This window comes from Leptodactylus fuscus, chromosome 4 (genome assembly GCF_031893055.1).
Source record: "Leptodactylus fuscus isolate aLepFus1 chromosome 4, aLepFus1.hap2, whole genome shotgun sequence".
Classification (NCBI taxonomy): Eukaryota; Metazoa; Chordata; class Amphibia; order Anura; family Leptodactylidae; genus Leptodactylus; species Leptodactylus fuscus.
In genome coordinates, this window is record NC_134268.1 from 201,960,035 (window position 1) to 201,974,592 (window position 14,558).

The 14,558-nt window shown below is 44.9% G+C and overlaps 1 protein-coding gene across 1 annotated transcript in view; it reads left to right on the plus strand.

Annotated features, from left to right (window-relative positions):
- Window positions 1-2,220: 2,220 nt before the first annotated feature.
- The window catches only part of ODAD2 (outer dynein arm docking complex subunit 2), a 123,445-nt gene continuing 111,107 nt past the window's right edge, over window positions 2,221-14,558 (plus strand). Inside the window, exons 1-4 of the mRNA XM_075271699.1 lie at window positions 2,221-2,300; window positions 5,127-5,380; window positions 7,555-7,712; window positions 12,785-12,980. Of these exons, the coding sequence (XP_075127800.1) occupies window positions 5,157-5,380; window positions 7,555-7,712; window positions 12,785-12,980 (578 nt within the window). The 5' untranslated portion in view covers window positions 2,221-2,300; window positions 5,127-5,156. The remainder of the gene's footprint in view (window positions 2,301-5,126; window positions 5,381-7,554; window positions 7,713-12,784; window positions 12,981-14,558) is intronic.

Genomic DNA, 14,558 nt, shown 5'->3' on the forward strand with positions numbered 1-14,558 from the left:
GTTGCAGATTTTGCTGCGTATTTTTTAAGCCAAAACCAGGAGTGGATTGAGCAGAAGGGAGAAGTCTAAGAACTTTCCATATATTTCCCATTCCTATTGTAGCCATTCTTGTCTTGTCTTTACATTTCAACAAAATAATAATTTTAAGGTCGTCATTATTTATAAGCAGGAATTATTATTTAAAAGGGGGGCTAAGATTCTTTTATTATAAATAATATTACCTCCCTGATAATAAGGAGGGGGGGGGGGGGGGGAACGACTTATTTTTAAGGAGAGCTTTTTAAAAGGGATCCTATCACTCAGACACAATTTTTTCTAGATACCACGTCGGAATAGCCTTAAGAAAGGCTATTCGTCTCCTACCTTTAGATGTCTTCTCCGCGCTGTTGTTCGCCTACAAACCCGGTTCTTGTCGGTATGCAATTGAGTTCTTTCGCAGCACTGGGGGCGGGCCCCAGCGCTCAAACAGCATTGGGGGCGTCCCCAATGCTGCAAGAGAACTCTCTCCAGCGCCGCCTCCATCTTCGTCAGCAGCGTTTTCTTCATCCTCTTCTTCTGGCGGTGGCTTGTAACTTCTAGGCCTCGGGCCTTGGGCAGAGCAGACTGTTCATGCCCACTGGCCACGAGAAAATGACCGCTTACAATACTGCGCAAGCGGCCATTTTCATGTGGCCTATGGGCATGCGCAGTCTGCTCTGCCCAACGCCTAGAAGTTACAAGCCACCGCCGGAAGAAGAGGATGAAGAAGACGCTGCTGACGAAGATGGAGGCGGCACTGGAGAGAGTTCTCTCGCAGCATTGGGGACGCCCCCAGTGCTGTTTGAGCGCTGGGGCCCGCCCCCAGTGCTGCGAGAGAAGTCATTTGCATACCGAGAAAAAGCGGGATTGTAGGCGAACAGCAGGTTTGACGAAAGGTAGGAGACGAATAGCCTTTCTTAAGGCTATTCCGACGTGGTACCTAGAAAAAATTGTGTCTGAGTGATAGGATCCCTTAAAGGGCAAACTTTTGTATATAAAAGGAAAACTTTTACTTTTAAGGGGACTATTATTCATAGGAGGAATAATTGTTTATAATGGAGAACTATTATGAGTGGAAACTTATTTTTAAGGGGGGGGGGGGATTTTTAAATGGGGAACTATTGTATATAAAGGGAAAACTCTGTGCTTTCTGTGCAGTGTCCACACGAGTCATGCGGAGACAAAAGTAGCTCAGTAGCACCGTATAGAAAACACATGGACCCCATTATAGTCTATGGGGTCTGTGTGCTTCCATAAGCTCACCGCTTGTCAATACGTTCGGTATTTCATTCAGGGGTCCCCAAGTGGATTCCCCGAACGGAATACCGAACGCAGATGTGAATCAGGCCTAAGACTTCTATGGCGTAGCAAGGACTTTACAGCTCCCTGCTTTGTTATAGGCTTCAACTGCACACCGTGTATCGGTGAGTGGAGCTCTCCTGGGCAGAAAGTCTGGTGCCTGGATCCGGGGGCCCCTGCAACCACAGGGCCCACTGCAAGTGTACCGTTTGCCCTATGGTTAAAGGGTACTACCAGACACCTCAACTATAATGTACTGCTTATATAGTACTAGTCTCATGGGCCCTGGGTCCATGTGTAACTGCGCCCTTTGCACCCCTCAATTTATGCCTAGACAATGGTATAAGTCGATAGTTCCCATCAGCTGTATATGAGAATATTTTTGACATATACCTCTAACAGGGCGGTTAGTGCACCATGTGGCTCCCAATACAACCATGATGACCATATATATATATATATATATATATATATATATATATATATATATATATACATGTACTTTGCACTCGCATTGTAGTCTTGGGGAGAAAAGGAAAGCTGCTTCATGAGACTCAGGGCCAGTAACAGTGCCTGCCATCAACGTGATACCAAAACAGTGCAAAGGAGAAAACAACCAATCAGATTTCAGCTTACATTTATCAAAAATAAAGAGCTGCATTCTGATTGGCTGTCATGGTCACTGGTTTCACTTTCTCTTTGCACTTACACCGGACGCAGGACGCAACGCGGAAATTCACACAGCTAGCCGCGCGTACTTAGTATACTGTACAGTAGCACGCATGCGCCTGTTCTATTCACCTGCCGTAACCATAGCTCCGCCTACAGGTGTTTACTAACGCTGCTAGGCAGCCGGATACACTCAGTGCGCAAGCGCGACCTTATCTCCATGGTAACCGGTAACAAGCGCCGCTTACTTGGGTTTTGAAGAACTGTCCTTGCTGTGTGTACAGCGCCGATCCTGCCCTGCGTCTTATCTTCAGGTAACTATATATAGAGGTATATAAGGTATATATGGTATATAGCGGTATATATAGGTATATAAGGTATATATGGTATATATATATATATATATATAGGTATATATGGTATATAGCGGTATATAGAGGTATATATGAGGTTATAATGTATGGTGCCATTGCAATGTACTGCAGGGGGGGCCATTACTGGTATATACTGGGCGCACACAGGCTATAACACAGTGCCATGTATATAGTTTCCTTACTAAGACTATGGCTGCTTGGCCTGCTGTACATTTACTTCTCTGGTCGCCATATTGCGGTTCTATTGCGTTGTAACATTGTGACAGATGTCTTTTTGGGCAGACGTTGTCCTCCAGCACCTGATAAGTCAGGGTTCCCATCTTGCAGACAGATATCAGGGGACGTCCACTTGGCATTCGCATCCCACTGCGAAAATTCAGCCGCGGATCTTTCCGAATACCGTTGTGGCAAAAGTGACAGAAATGGTTTGGCTTTTAGGGCGAGATTTATGGGGTGATCTCTGCAGGTGTGCCGTCACTTTTTTAGGAAATCGCATTGCAGAGCCATAACGTAGATTATCATGCTGTGAGTACCCAGTGCTTGGATGAGTTTTCTTAAAGGGGATGTCCAGGATCATTTTTATTATCTTGGGCTCGGGAAGGTGAAAAAAGAGCCCAAAAGGCCATTCCCTGTTCCCCCTCCCCTTCCTACCTCCCTGATCTGTTCTTTCTCTCCCCCCCCCCCCTAGATCCCTATCCTTCGTTTCCCTTTGTATCTTGTCTACCCCCCCCCCCCTCATCTTTCTTGGAGTTGTGGTGTTAGCCGCTCCTCTCCCGTTTTGTTTGTGGTTGTGGTGAGGTTTGGCCTTCCAATTTGTTCAGCGGCCCTTATTGTACTTGGGTCCCGCATGTTTTGTTGTTTGTTTTGCTTATTTGATTGACTTTTAATTTCCCTCTTCTGTACTCTTGATTTTATAAATAAAGAATTTATAAAAAAAAAAAAAAAAAGAGCCCAAAAAACTATACCCACCTGTCCCTGGTGCTCTGGTGTTCCCAGTGTGGCACTGCCTGTGACATCCCATGTACTTTCCTGAGGCCAATCACATCCCTCAGAGAGGGACATGGGACGTCACATTCGATAAGGACTTATGGAAAAATTAGACAGCAGAGCGGCAGGACTGGACCGTGCTGGGAGGACACCAGAGCATTATGGTTTTTTTTAATTTTTTTTCACCTTCCCTGACCTAATATAATTTTTTATTTTTTTTTATCCTGGACAACCCCTTTAAATTTAAATTCTACCCCACTTTGCAATGTAGCGGATTATCTGCCACCAAGTTGGTAGTGGAAAATCTTCTGCTTATACATCAGATCTGGACGTAGCCTTACACGCAGCAGGTTCTGTGAAGAAATGACTGCGATGTTCCAATCTGAACTTGCAGAAAATGATGAGCTAGTTGGCAGCACCAGTGTTTTTGTGTGCAGAATATGCAACATGTGAACATGGCCTACTGGCGTGGGAGACACTTGCACAGAAAGGCAAATGCTATACATATATCACACAACATCAGATTGCGCAGACCCAATATACATAGTGGAATCTTTTGAACTCCATTTATATCTGTCATGATAAATATCCAAAGATTCTGTTCTGCTCCTGGTGTGAACATAGCCTGATAGCCTAACTTGCTGATTGTTGTATCCTGACCATTGGTCCCCCACTGATCCCAAGAATAGGGCATTTTTTGCCCATATGAATGAAACGGCAGGTCATACTGTTGTGTTGCCACTCCATTCATCTCTACAGGGTCCCCATTCGTTCCATCAGGTTTCCTCTGTGGACTTTCTGCTTCCATTATATGCATCGGTGGCATTTCTGCCATGGCCAAAACCCAGCGATTATGCCACGGGGGGCCTTGGCCTTACACTGTTTTTGTATCTCCCATAGAGGTGAGTGGGAGCGACTGAAACAGTATAGCACATTTAGCTACACTGTTTCTGCAACTGGAGCTATGGAAACAGTTTAAGGCTGGGGCCCTTCTGGGCGTAAACGCTGCGGGAAAAATTACAGCGTTGTACAGTTCAGGTAAAGTGGATGGGATTCATACAAATCCCATCCCCACTTTGCGGAAAAGATCGCAGCGCCGACACGATGCGATTTGCAAAGCCGTTTCGGCTTTGCAAATCGCAGCATGTCAATTATATCTACAGAAACGCCGGCGGCTTTCCCGTAGATATAATGTTAAGAGAAAGTCCGCAGAGGAAAACTCTGTGAACTTTCTCTTAAAAGCGCTGTGGAAAGAACTGCAATGCGTTCAGTTCACGCCGCGGTCCTTTCCTCAGCGCTTTAGCACTGCGTTTACGCCCAGTGGGGCGTAAACGCAACTTTTTTGTTGCAGATTTTGTTGCGTTTTTTTAAGCCAAAGCCAGGAGTGGATTGAGCAGAAGGGAGAAATATAAGAACTCCCTATATATTTCGTATTCTGTTTGTAGACGTTCTTGGCTTTGGCTCAAAAAACCGCAGCAAAATCTGCAACAAGAAAAGCTGCGCTTCCGCAACGTGGGGCCTCAGCCTAAATCAAGACCTGAACTGCAGAGTGATGGTAAAATCTGGACTTCCACTAAGAAATGAATCTTCGCCACAGATAAAGGAATCCTCATATAATTCCTAGGCCGTTTTAGTAGCCTGTAAACTTCTACATTGTAGCAATTTCATAATTTTATAGATATTTTCCAGCAAGTGTAATATGATGGGTAGTGACATTGCTTTATCTTTTTATAATACCTGGCAGCCCCGCTCACTATGTCTTCACACGTCTTTTAAAAGGTGACATCCCTGTAAAAAGCAGCTGTTCCAATGGGCGTGGCGCTGGCGAGAGCGGCTCAGTGGACAAGCGCTGGTTCTGGAACTGGCAAGCTGGAGATCACACCTCTGAATGAAGTTCTGCTAAACGACATCATAAAGTATGTGGAGCCTTTCAGCTCCCGGCATCCAGAAGAGGCAGAGTTTGTCTTCAGAGAACCTCTGGAATGGAAAACCAATTTGGAGCCATCGGCATTTGGATCTGGTTATGATATTAGGTGAGGCCAGACCAAGAAAAAAAAAAAGTTGCAATACTTAAAAGCACAATAAGGAGCCTAGATTGTTTTTTTTTCTGAGCTAAATGTCTGTGACTTTCTGGCCAACTTAACCCTTTCATATAGTAGAAGTTAGACGTTACAGCGTCCATCTACTACAGGCGTCAATCGCAGTGCAGTATTATGAAGCATCCTTATGCGTTCTGTATTAATGGACGACTCGGTAAAATGTTGTGTTATGCTCAGTGCAGGGCCTTGGTGGGTAGTGCATGACATTGGGATTATGTGTGTGAATCACGTGTCATGCACCCCCCCCCCCAGGCTCCACATTGGTCATAACAGAAGGTATAAAGGTAGTTCTGCTTAGACCTATCTCCGATGACCCCCTCCCAATACACATACACTCTTGATTCAGCTTAGTGTACATGTGTATTGAATGGGGAGAGGGGTGTAAGTCACTGCCAGGCACCACTGGTGGCGACTTATCTTTGTGAACAGGTGCTGAAATTTAACATGTCCTTCTCCCCCAATATTATCTGTCTGGAGGAAGTTGAGAAGCCCCCATACGCATTAGATGACAGCCCAGTCGTGTTGAAATTCATTGTCTATGGGCGCAGTAACGGGAATTTCTAGGGGAAAATTCGGCCTGAAATAATGAACAGTATGTTACCAGTAATACTCAATCTCACCAAACAACCCTGTTGCAATGTCTCCTGGGTCCCTGCTGCGCGCTGGTTTTTGGTCCTGTTTCATTGGCCGAGCAGGCATCTCCCACTCGCCAAGCAGAACCAGGAAGTGTAGAGTAGAAACCCAAAATGAATGAAGCGAATAAGGATAATGGCCCTGGCACTGACAGACGTCCAGTCTGAACTCGCTTATTATTAGGGGGATCAGAAACAAGATCTACGATATTCCCAACTTCGATGTTTATGACATCCTTGGTAGAGATGAGCGAGTACTGTTCGGATCAGCCGATCCGAACAGCACGCTCCATAGAAATGAATGGATGCACCTGGTACTTCCGCTTTGACGGCGGCCGGCCGCTTAACCCCCCGCGTGTCGGCTACGTCCATTCGTTTCTATGCGAGCGTGCTGTTCGGATCGGCTGATCCGAATAGTACTCGCTCATCTCTAATCCTTGGACATATACTGCCTGCAGGACTTTATTTCCCATTACAAAGATAAAGAAATGTGACGAAAGATAGCTTCCACCATGTTGTTTACCTTAGTGTCAGTAGGAATAGATACAGAATCAGTCTGTCACCATTCTCTGCCACAGTTTAATGTCTGTTGCTGTCATCCTATGACGGAAGACAGCAATGGACATTAACAAAGGTAGTGTGAATGTCCCCTTAGCATTTGCCTGCATCACATCCAGGGTTGTGGATTCATTAGGCCAAACCAGTGACCCCGACTCGTATGTTTGTCCACAGCCCAGTTGGTTACCAGTTACTAGTTGGTAACTTTTTCTAACTTCAACTCCACCCAAAATTGGCCCCAATTCCGACTCCACAGCCCTGATATGTGGCGCCACAAAACAAACATTAGCTCATATGATCGCAGGGCCCATGTATACGGGCTTTATAGGGACATCTGGAGAAGCCATTGGAGAAGAGCTGAGACACCCCAATAAACATCGCATAGCCAGGCCCGCCAAAATCAACTGGTCAGCCGACATTGACTTAAGACGGCCATACATAACAAATCACTCATAACAGATCATAAGATCACATCCATCATGAGTCCAGCAAGCACAGACGCCATGATGCCAGAGTGAACAGAGTCCTATTGTGAAGAATAAGTCTCTTTTCTGTTTCACAGTGTCTGACAGAAGCTCCAGAATGGTTACATTGCTTATAAATGTGTTCACATGGCTCCGCTCCAGTTTGGACTCCTGTTTTCTATGTCACCCAGATTTTATTATGCAACATTTGGCCCCAAAACAATGCGCAATGTCAATAATGAAGGAACGCTGGAGCATCTGTTTGTATTGAGAGTACACGGGTCATTTTGGGGCAGTAAATAAACATTTTGGCATGTTGGATGTGTTACATATTTGTCTAGCGGTGGGATGTATCGCACATTCACTGTACAACGTTGACTCTCAGCTGTGATTTATTTCGTATGACTGCGGATTGTTCCAGCACTCACTGCAGCTTGGCATTCTGTCGTTTCAGTGACTCCGTGGTAAAGTCTGAAGACACAGACAAAGATGGGAACCCGTTGTTCATCATGTCTTCATCAACAGTGAAGATCAGGAGCCTCAAACACTTATCTCGCTTCCTACAGGTCGCCAGAGATAGAAAGTTGAAAGAAACACAGGCTTGCTTAGAAGGTCAGACCCTTTATGGAATAAAGCTCGTTCATGTGTGTATAGGCAAATATGGATTTCTGATCTGATATTTTATATGACTTGCCTAGTACAACTGATAATAAAAGGGGGGTTATAAATGTATGATCACTGGAGTCCATCCATTGGGACCGTCACCGATCAAGAGACTAGGGATACCCAAATCCCCCTATTTCCATAGAAGTCCATAGAGTCCATAGAAGTAAATGGACTCGCTCACATAAGGACTTTGGGATCTCTATACTCATGGTAGGTGGGGCACCAGTGATCAAACCCCCAACAGTCTAACTAGACATTTAGATAGGTGTAAGGGTAAGTTCACCCGGGTTTTTTTGGTCTGGAACCTGAGGCGGAGGGCGCCTCAGGTTCTGGACCAAAATACGGGTAGCTGCAACTGGATGCCGGATTAGACCCAAATGAATGGACCTAGTCACAAGGGAGTATCTTCAGGCGGATGTTGCAAGGCGAATCCGCCTGAAGAATGAGCATGTCGCTTCATCTTTCTGGGAGCCGGAACAAACAGCTCCCGGAAAAAAAGAACTGACCGGCTCCCATTGATTTCAATGGTAACCTTCTTTTTGGTCAGGATTTTGAGGCGGATACGGCCTCAAAATCCTGACTAAAAAACCTCATGTGAACTTACCCTTAAAGTGATTTTAAAGGCTTAGAAATTGAAGATCTATCCTTAGGATAGGACATCAATTGTAGACCAGTGGGGTCTGACACCCGGTCCCCCCACTGATCAGCTGTTTGAAGAGATTGCAGCATTCCAGTGAGTGCTGTGGCCTCTTCACAGAGAACCAATCACAATGTATCACACTTGTGTAACAGAGATGCTTGGTATCGCAGCTTAGGCCATTCACTTGGATGGGACTGAGCTGCAAACAGGCAATGTGACCGATGAATGTGATGTCACGTGGCCTGTGAAGCTGAAGCATACCAAGGGCGGCGTGTCGCTGCTTCATTCACTTAATACCCTGGGACCTTGGGTCTTGGACTCCTGTTGTTCTTCAATTGATGACTTATTCTACGTCATCAATTCATAAGCCTGGAAAAAACCTTTAACATCTATCTAAGTGTACAATATGGCTGCTGGGGGTTCGAACAGCTCGAAATGTGTTTATGGTATAACATCTTTATTGGCCCATACATGAGCTATACAATAAGAAAAGGAGCAGTGTTCATCTTATTGTCCTCTGCTGCTCGAGACTCCTGGCTCCACCAATGACATTTCAACCTGACATGTGCCTGTCAGCAGCAGTGACCTGTGACCTCGGGGGTGTTCACACATCACACTATCACATAACTACAGTGGTCCTATAGCTACACAACACCACTGGGGATGGGTAAACCTAAACTGGCATCACAACGGGAGCAACACGGGACTGGTAAGGTAAACATTAGGTTTTTTTATTTTATAGCAACGTAAGCTCTTAAAAAATGGGTCTGCAGTGTTGCATAATTCTAAACAATTGTCAAGTTTTGAAAATTTTAGGTCAGCAATAGCAATTCCTCCTGACGGGCCATGGAAATGTGCCATCAATTCCTTCAAATACTTCTGTTATACAACAGTGGAAGGAGATGTGGTGTATGGATGGCGTCTTAAAAAGGACCTGTCAGCTTTTCTACCACGTGTTATCAAATTCTTCCCCATAATATAACCATTCCGGAGCATCTTTTCTTATCGCTTTGCTTTATGCCATTCCGTTATTCGTCTCATTAAAGCCTTGTTGAAAAAGTCAGGCATGATGTTTAAGGGGGCTACCCCTAGAGGGCACCGTTTTCCATTTTCCTCTTTACATCTTGGAAAACAGATTTGCATATTTTTCCCATAATCCCCCAGTGGAGCGAAAAAGGCTTTTGTAAGACTCCATACGCCTGAGAAGGTGATCCCTCTTTAGGGAGCGATATTATCTCAGAACCCATTTGTCTGTAGTAATACATTGGGTGTTACCCATTGGCGTTGTCACTCCACACTCTTGTATACCAGTGTCAGTCTGTCTACGGCCACCCCCCTGACAAGTGAAATGGTAAGATCCAGTTTTAATAGGAGATGGCAGAACACAGAGTCCTAAAACAAGATGCTCCAGCAGGGGTGAACCTACCCCTTTCGCCGCCCGAACTACAGAAAGCTGCCCCCCCGGGAGGAGGGGGCGGAGCGAAGGGGTGTGGCAGCATGGAGGGGGCGGGGCTTAGCACCATTCGCAGGCAGAGAGCAGGCAGGGAGAGGACCTGCTCTCTGCCTGAGCATGAGGGGAGGCCGCTGGAGCAGCGCTGCTCCAGTGGCCTCCCCAAACCACCGCTCGGTGCTAAGCCAGTCCAGGACAGCTTGTCCTGGACTGGCTTAGATAATCAAAAATGCCGCCCTCCCCGGGGCCCTGACATAGCGCCGCCTGAAGCGCTCGCTTCAGGTCGCCTCATGGGAGGTGCGGCGCTGTGCTCCAGAATGGTTATATCATGGGGGATACAATTATTTACTAAACCAGACATATCAGGAGAGGTGACAGATCGTCTTAATGTTATCTCGAGTCCATAAGACTCCACGGTGATGTTTGGTCACACAACAATGGTGGAAGAATTGTTACTACGGCTATCACGCAACCTCAGCGGTTCTTTATTTTTCTATTTAGTCTTTGGCGCCACTCCGGGATTTTACCTAACTGGAAATCTCTGACACAACATCCTAAATTAAACACTATTGGATTGAATGGCCCTTTGTTTAGCATGTTGTGTCAGATATTTCCAGCGATGGAAATCTCAGAGCAATGCTGAAGGGGTTTGGCGGCAATCTAGTTTAGGAGATTTGCCACGGTCTAAGCTCAGACTCCACCAATAGGATCTAATAGCATATCTTGATCTCACTTCAGAAAATCATCCGTGGGTGGATTTCCCATTATGTAACTCTTAGGAGCCAAATTTTTGGATTGTCCTGATGTATCCGAAATAATAAAGGAAGCAATTTGCAAATAATCTTCCTAACATAATGTTTGATGTTTTGTGTGTACAGCTGCTATTCAGATTTATCTGTCGCCATGGTAGCAGACTACAAACAAACTCTTTGTAACCTAAATCTGTAGTCATAGATTTAGAAGATTAGTAAGAAGATACAGATAGAAGAAAGTAAAAGCAAAAGAAAAAATAATCAAAAATATCTATAAGCCATTTCACATGGTAGAATTCCACCCTGAGTTTGCCTACCATTGTATTCAGTGGGAGGCAGAGATCAGAGCAGGATGCTGAAAAAATAAGCTTCCTGCTCCATCTTGTCCCGGATTCCACGACTGAGGCAGCCGCAGACTGAACGGCTGGAGACGGCCAACTGATTAGGCCCAAATGACACTTGGTCTTAGCCTTAGGCATGTTCACACTACTGTTATGAATGTCCATTGCTCTCATTCTTCATAGGATGAGAGAAACAGACATTGGCAGTAGTAAAGTGACTGATGCAGTTGCATCCATCTGCATCCATTTTCATTGACTCTAATATAAAAAAACACGAAAAACGCTTTCTTCTGCATGCACAAATTTTTCTTCTGTCAGAAAATAAAAAAACATGATGTAAGAAATCATCCATCTTTACATGAGTGAGTGCAGACAGACCCAAGACAGAGGATGATTTGCCTGCATTAGTCACTCTATTGCTGTTAATGTCTGTTGCTCTAATCCTATGGATACAGCCATGAATGCAGGAACTTTCTATGGTCTGGGACTTGTCAGAAACCCAACCATGATGTCCTTGTATTGGACAGGTTATCAGGAGGGGACACTACATGTATGAGAAGGTAACCCGGACACAATAAGGACATCATGGCTGGTTATCAGGAGGACACTACATGTATGAGAAGATAACCCGGACACAATAAGGACATCATGGCTGGTTATCAGGAGGACACTACATGTATGAGAAGATAACCTGGACACAATAAGGACATCATGGCTGGTTATCAGGAGGACACTACATGTATGAGAAGATAACCTGGACACAATAAGGACATCATGTCTGGTTATCAGGAGGACACTACATGTATGAGAAGATAACCCGACCACAATAAGGACATCATGGCTGGTTATCAGGAGGACACTACATATATGAGAAGATAACCTGGACACAATAAGGACATCATGTCTGGTTATCAGGAGGACACTACATGTATGAGAAGATAACCCGACCACAATAAGGACATCATGGCTGGTTATCAGGAGGACACTACATGTATGAGAATATAACCCGACCACAATAAGGACATCATGGCTGGTTATCAGGAGGACACTACATATATGAGAAGATAACCTGGACACAATAAGGACATCATGTCTGGTTATCAGGAGGACACTACATGTATGAGAAGATAACCCGACCACAATAAGGACATCATGGCTGGTTATCAGGAGGACACTACATGTATGAGAATATAACCCGACCACAATAAGGACATCATGGCTGGTTATCAGGAGGACACTATATGTATGAGAAGATAACCCGGACACAATAAGGACATCATGGCTGGTTATCAAGAGGACACTACATGTATGAGAAGATAACCTGGACACAATAAGGACATCATGGTTGGTTATCAGGAGGACACTACATGTATGAGAAGATAAAAGTGTCACCAGTAAATAACCCACATTTTTATGTTAATCATATTTTTAAGAATTTTTGGTCATTTTTAAAATTCTCCATGTTATTATTTATATTAAAAAAATTCCTGAGGCCGCCTCAGTTTCCGGACCAAAAAACAGATCGCTGTGACTTGATGTCAGTTCACTGCACTGGCATCCAGTCGTGTACTCCACTCCGAATCAGGCCCAATGAATGGGTGTAGTGGGGAGGAGGGAGTGTCTTCAGGACGAATCGGGAGGCGAATCCAGCTGAAGAATGAGCACCTGACCGGCTCCCATTGATCTCAATGGGAGCCGTCTTTTTGGTCAGGATTTTGAGGTGGATATGGCCTCAAAATCCTGACCAAACAACTTCGTATGAACTTACCCTGACACTATCTAAAGTATATGGCCAGATTCTGAATCTCTGTTCACTTTCTGCTTTTTATTTTCAGCAAACAGAGACCCCATATCAAGAATCCTCGGTGCCAGCTTCGCTACGGTGGAAGGAGAGGACACCTCCATGCTGCGCCTATTGGATAAAATGCGTCAGAACGAGGACCAAGACGCCGAAATTAAGATGAAAATCTTCCTCCTGCTCCAGCAACTCGATATGCAGCTGCTCAACAGCTCTTTAAAACACATTTCGCAGTAAGTACATTTACAAACTACGATATTTCCAGTCTATCATTTCAGACCTTTTTTTTTTTTCTATTTCTTATAATGAGCAGCAACATCTGCTTTTTATGTGCTAGGAAAAAATAATGAAGGGAAAGGTGAAAGATATGAAAATCATTACATTCATTGATCGAAAAACATAGAACCAGAAAAAAAAAACCTAATTGAAGCGGAAAAAAAAGTTGTTTTCCAACTCATCTGCGGGATGCAAAACCGTGTACATATGTTTTACATTTCTGGTTATGATATAAAATATTTTAGTTGACGTCCAGTCAATTGCCAGTTGCTAAAAAAAGGAATCTATTTCCAGTTGTTAAATCAACACCACCAACTGCACTTAGTAAGTGTGTGCCACACAAGCCCTGCAGCAGCAATTTCATTTATTGGGACATCTTGTGGTTCGTGGCTTGGTAATAGAACATTAGAACATCTCTGATGTAGCAATCGGATCCCTGCTAGTTATCAGTGTCTGATCGTAAGTTGTGCACCATTCCCACATTGGTTTGGCTACGGCACCAGTCAAGAGAACTGCGCTTAGGCCTGAGCCAAGGACGGGATATCACTTTCCGCTGGTAGAAAAAAGACCTCCAGTCTTCAGCGTTTGAGGTTTCTATCCACTTAATCAAATAATAAAATGTTTTACTATTTTCTTTTAAGTCAGCAGGCTTCGTGAATCTTATTAGTACACACATATATATATATACACACTGTGGAAGGATAGGCTCAATGGTAGCAGCAGCAGACCCAGACACAAAAATTCAGGTCCGAATTGGTTTTATAAAAACGGCAAAACAAAATAAGCCTTAACTTTCAGACAAAACAATAACATAAAACCTGCTCGTCTGAGCTACTAACTATACAGAGAATTCCCTAACTATACCTGTGGTCAACAGGCAGCAGTTCACCCAGGAGTCTCACCAGTCTTCACAGTGTTGTGACAGAACCAACTCCTCCTCTCCAGGAACTGCTCAGGACTGAGAATTTTGCAACCTTATTGTTAGGAAACCTGATGCAACAGATAACCCAGTAAGTCCTAGGCTACTAGAATCCTCAATCACTGAGGCAAAAACAGTCCTGGGTGTGCTTCGCTCTCCCAACCGGACCAGAATCAGGCCCCGGAGTTCTTCACCAGAGCTCCTGAGGGTGGAGTTGGACTTGGCAATAGTCCGAGGCCCAGACCCGCAACTGCTCAGAGAGCTACGCACACCCATCGAACCCCAGGTAAGAGGACCCAGAAAGACCCAGACACTAACCTTAGCGCGAAGTCTAAGAAGGCCGGAAGGAATGGAGTAGTAGATGAGCAAATCCGTGGTCAAGCAAGCCGGGTCGATAACTGGAGATCACGAGGTAGTAGAACGCAGAGGCAGAAGCGACGTAAGGTGGAAACCAAAGGTCATACACAGGAGCTCATAACGGTGCCAAATCAGGATCACGGAGGAGAGGTCTGTATAGTAAGCTGGGTCACAAATCCAGGAATCCAAGAGCAGAGACAGGAGGCAGGAAACATGTGACAGGGAAGCAGGATAGGCTCGTCGCTAGGGAGCTGACACC